Genomic DNA, 4416 nt, shown 5'->3' on the forward strand with positions numbered 1-4416 from the left:
CCTGCAGCTCATGAACTGTACATCACAACATCTGTCCTCGTGGAAATAGTTTACAAAGGATCTCTTCACGCTTGCACTCGTGTGTGTCTTAATATTAAAACTCTATCATCCAATCGTCGTTGTCAAGTTGTTCCCCTTCATTAGTATCATACTAGATACTTTGCTTTACGCGGCGCGTCATATCCAAAGTATGGAAGCATGTTAAAAAACTGCCTGTGCTAGCTATATACTTTAGGTGTTCGTCACGTCGCCACGGAATATAGCCTCGAGTGAGCTCATAGAAAGCATACTAAAGGGGAATATTCGTTTTGTGTTGTTTGTAAAAATGTGATATGTATAAATATACACATGTCCCATACAATTACTTTCATGCGATATGGGTGATTTTAGTAGCACGAGCTTGAGTCATGTTGACAAGCTGTGTATTTGATTGAATAATCGTCGAGTAATCACTTGTATCCGTATGGCAACAAAGTATTATATAACGGTGCCCTATAAGCGGCATTAAAACTGTATCGCTGAATCAAAGAAAAGAAGAGAAAAGAGGCGTACAATCAGCTTCTTCCACCGAAAAATGTGTCATTTTCGATCTACTAGTATAGATAGCCATTTGATCTCTTTCGTCAATCTACTGTTGTTATGCGAACTCTCTAGTTTGAAGCTAGATACTGTATTCTTACAATATTCCAGGTGTTTCTTGATTGGACTCTAGTGTTTATGCGCTCCCTAAAATACGCATTTAATTGGAGATGTGGAACTTCGGATCATTTTTCTGTGACGCATATGCTAGTAAGATGAGACTTTATAGTCTACTTATTTATTTAAAGTACCCGAAGAAAACCGAGGATGATCAAGCAATGATGTTTCAGCTGCAACAAAAATAAGCGTGCTTTGAGTCCTTTTAGAAATTTTGCCACTCCTTATTGTAATAATCTGAAGGGTATTAACAAGTTGTCGCATATCAACTGTTTAATCTTTCCGCTTGTCAAGAAACTGACCGTGGCATCCCAACATGTACAAGCCTTTGAATGCATGTAATTGCATTTTAAGGTGCCGCAAATGCACATAAAGGCATGTGAAGGCGCTTTAAGGCTTTCTACATGTTAGGATGGTGCACATGCAAAGGTTTGCATCACCATTAAGATGATGTGATGATATTGCATTATCGGTCACAAAGAAAAATACGAAAAGTACCAATAGTGTATTGCGACTCATGAAAATGGTTAAAATAGTATCACAGCAAACGCTGACACAAAATCATATAGGGTTGCTTAATATTTGAGTGAGAGTAATTTTAACCGGTGAAATGTTGATTCTTCGTGTACGCGCGAAAATAGTACTTCCATGCTTTTTGAACGCGAAACGCTGATAGTTTGGGTGAGGTCCATAGTTGCAATCCTTTAACTTCGTCTCCAACCATGTGTGTTTCCATGCTTCACGTTAATCTGTTTGTAAATGATCAACTACTTCGTAACTGGCAACAATAACATAAAACGCAGACCACACTTGGACGGCAATACAAGTATGTGGAAGGTGTCATCTTTTATTACACGAGGTTGAAAGGGTAATGAACGAAAGGAAAGATACAAAACACAATGTTCTCATTAACCAACTCAGCGCAGATCAAAATCGTCATCTTCTTCTTGCGGAAGAGGAGCTGGCGCAAAAGGCTTCTTTTTTTCGTCGTGTTGCTGCATGTTTAACTGAGCAAATTCCTCGTCCAATTCGCTTTGCGTTGGTAGATAATGATCCTTTTCACTTTGCTCGACTGCTTGCGGAGGCGGTGGCAGTGGTGACCGAGCTGACTGCTGTTGGTGATGTTCATAATACTGGTCATGCTGTTTTGAAGAAGCTGAAGTGACCATCGCTTTTTCAGAGCTACTGTACTTTGATGATGGCGTACTGTACAGTTCGGCTCGAACTTGTGCTGGAGACATGCCGTGCGCAACGTTCGTAGCAGGCGATTTAGAAGTTCTACTAGCGCCATTGGTACCACCGGAATGATAGGCCGTGTTGGGTGATTTCGTAGCCGCTCCTCCTGCCGAAGTGGTACTTGGAGGTTGAGATGGAACCATACGTTGATGAGATCCCATACCTCCACTCGAAAGCATTTCACCAGGAACCGTCAATGTACGTGAAAGCTTGGCGACTTCGTTATCCAAGAATGATATATGTTGCATTCGGACTGCCTGTTCCAACAGACCCTGGTCCCCTTCATTGTAAGCTTGCAGCAGTAATTGTCCGATTTCTGCCTCCTCGCTTTGTAAGAATCCAGGATCATTACTATGTACATTGATGCATTGTCAGTAGCTTTTCTTGCATTTCCACATAATTAACAATAATCACTTTCACCACAATGGACACACGCAGTGCTTCTTTTACCTGCTCATGTAGTTGAACTGTTTCCCAGCTTCCACTTCATCACCAATAGCAAAGAGCACAATTATAATGCTTAGGTTTGCCTTGTATAAATGCGAACGATTGGCCAATTTACGCAAAACCGCCGACTGTCGATGTAGCATATCCACGGCTCTTTCGTACCTATCATTGCGCACGGCAATCCAATATCAACAACTTCTTCTTTGCACAAATACATGTATTATCTTACGAAATACATTGCTGACACAACATACTTTTTGCTGCGGATAAGTAGAGCTACGGCTTTCTTGAAGATATCGATAGCCATGCGGCCTCTGTCTTCTTGCTCATATAGTGAACAAGCGGAACTGTACATTTCAATTGCGGCGTTTACATCGGTATTTTCTAATGCCCTGCTTGGAATGTTAGTTAAGACGCTGTAAGACATACAAAATTTCGGATCAGCTATATTATTTGTTACCTTCCAGCCTTTTCAAGCTGCTCAGCAGCACGATCGATACTCCCTGCATGTACTGTCAGAAACCCAATACATATAAAAAATTTTACATGCATAATCCGCCGGACTACCTCTTACCGCGAGTCATGAACATGTTGCTGGCACGTTGGTAAAGTTCTGCTGCCCGTTGAGGTTGGTTTAACTGTTGAGCCAGCAAAAGCGCCGCATTTTCTAGCGCTTTGCCAGAAAGGTGAGTACTAATATTTCAGAATCAATGTACCGAACAGCTTTTTTACGAACACCATAACAATCACTATTAGACATTAAACTTTAACATACGCATCTGCCTTGAAAAAAGCCTCAGAAGCTTTCAAGTATGCTTGAACTGCTTGGTCGTAAGATCTTGCCAATTTAAATGAAGTCGCTAACGGAATGTACAAGTGTCAAAAACCGCTGCTATCGGTGTGGACGTAAAGGCTATAGAAAAGAGAGGAAGCCATGCAACAAGGGAGATTGAAAGAAAGTAAATTTGTTTGATATTCTTTACCTGCATGGTCATAGCAACCTGAAGCTACATCCCAATCCGGCTTACGAAAAAGGCCTTTGGATGAGCTAGATTATAACGGATCGTTAAAATCCTTGGTGTCTTTCTTTGACACTGAAACCGACCATCCGTAAACAATCAAGGTGTATATGTCAATGAAGATATAAGATGCTTCTATACTTACGCCTTATCACCTTCTTGCACTAGTTTTACCCCTTCACGAATTCGTTGAGCTTCCATCTTGACACCTTCTTTGATGCGATGGCAAAAGAAAGCTGAACGGGCATGCGGTCGCCGCTCGGGGGAAACAGTGTCGGTGGAGCTTATTATCACGTCACACAAACTACAATAAAGATCACACTATAACCTGAACTACCTTTCAAAAAAATTAACGTGAACTACGCATCTAACCTTCCCAACCTGCAGCAATACTTGTGGTTGCTATCAACCTCAGCCGTCACTCACAACATCCTTATATATTATGTCAATCGGTAATGTTACTATCAGGTGTTTTAGCCACCCCAAGCACACAAATCTCCCTGCTAAAATTTGTCCAATAAAGTCCTCTATAAGTTGCTGATACGTACAAAAATTTATTGCTAACATAAACCGCCTTTATGGACATATTAGACAATGATCAACATAATGACAAGTAACAATAATAATCATACCAGGGCTACTTTCTGACGGTATCTACACAACAATTGAAAGCAATAGTACAAGATATAAAGGGGGGAAAAACAATATGTGGGGACATTCAGAGAAATGGAATAAATATAAATAGCCACGATAATGCATAAAGCATGTATGACCAAAATAAGCAAAAGTGGTCACTACGCTTCAGTTGCGTTAGTAGGGCTTTAAAGGCCCTCGTTAGTCACTAATGTTGACTAACGTTGATTTTGCCCACCGACCCCCTTTTGGGCAGCGCCTGCTTCTTTTCCTTTTGACCTTTACATGAACAGGTCGTATTACCTCCTACGCAGTAACAAAGATACTGAGCAAATTTTTGCGGCTCCAGTATATTCATACGGCCGCAAACGCCGCAAAAATATAT

The 4416-nt window shown here is 40.9% G+C and overlaps 1 protein-coding gene across 1 annotated transcript; it reads right to left on the reverse strand.

Annotated features, from left to right (window-relative positions):
- Positions 1 to 1613: 1613 nt before the first annotated feature.
- BDB00DRAFT_793510 (uncharacterized protein) lies at positions 1614 to 3599 on the reverse strand (the record flags this gene model as incomplete). The annotated part of the gene is made up of 8 exons (XM_053121216.1): positions 1614 to 2283; positions 2383 to 2541; positions 2634 to 2771; positions 2840 to 2891; positions 2954 to 3072; positions 3155 to 3239; positions 3363 to 3427; positions 3544 to 3599. 8 exons carry the CDS (start codon positions 3597 to 3599, stop codon positions 1614 to 1616), a joined length of 1344 nt encoding a protein of 447 aa, XP_052972617.1.
- Between the last annotated feature and the right edge of the window lie 817 nt (positions 3600 to 4416).

The sequence above is a fragment of the Zychaea mexicana genome (genome assembly GCF_025766255.1).
Source record: "Zychaea mexicana strain RSA 1403 chromosome Unknown BDB00scaffold_194, whole genome shotgun sequence".
Lineage (NCBI taxonomy): Eukaryota > Fungi > Mucoromycota > Mucoromycetes > Mucorales > Lichtheimiaceae > Zychaea > Zychaea mexicana.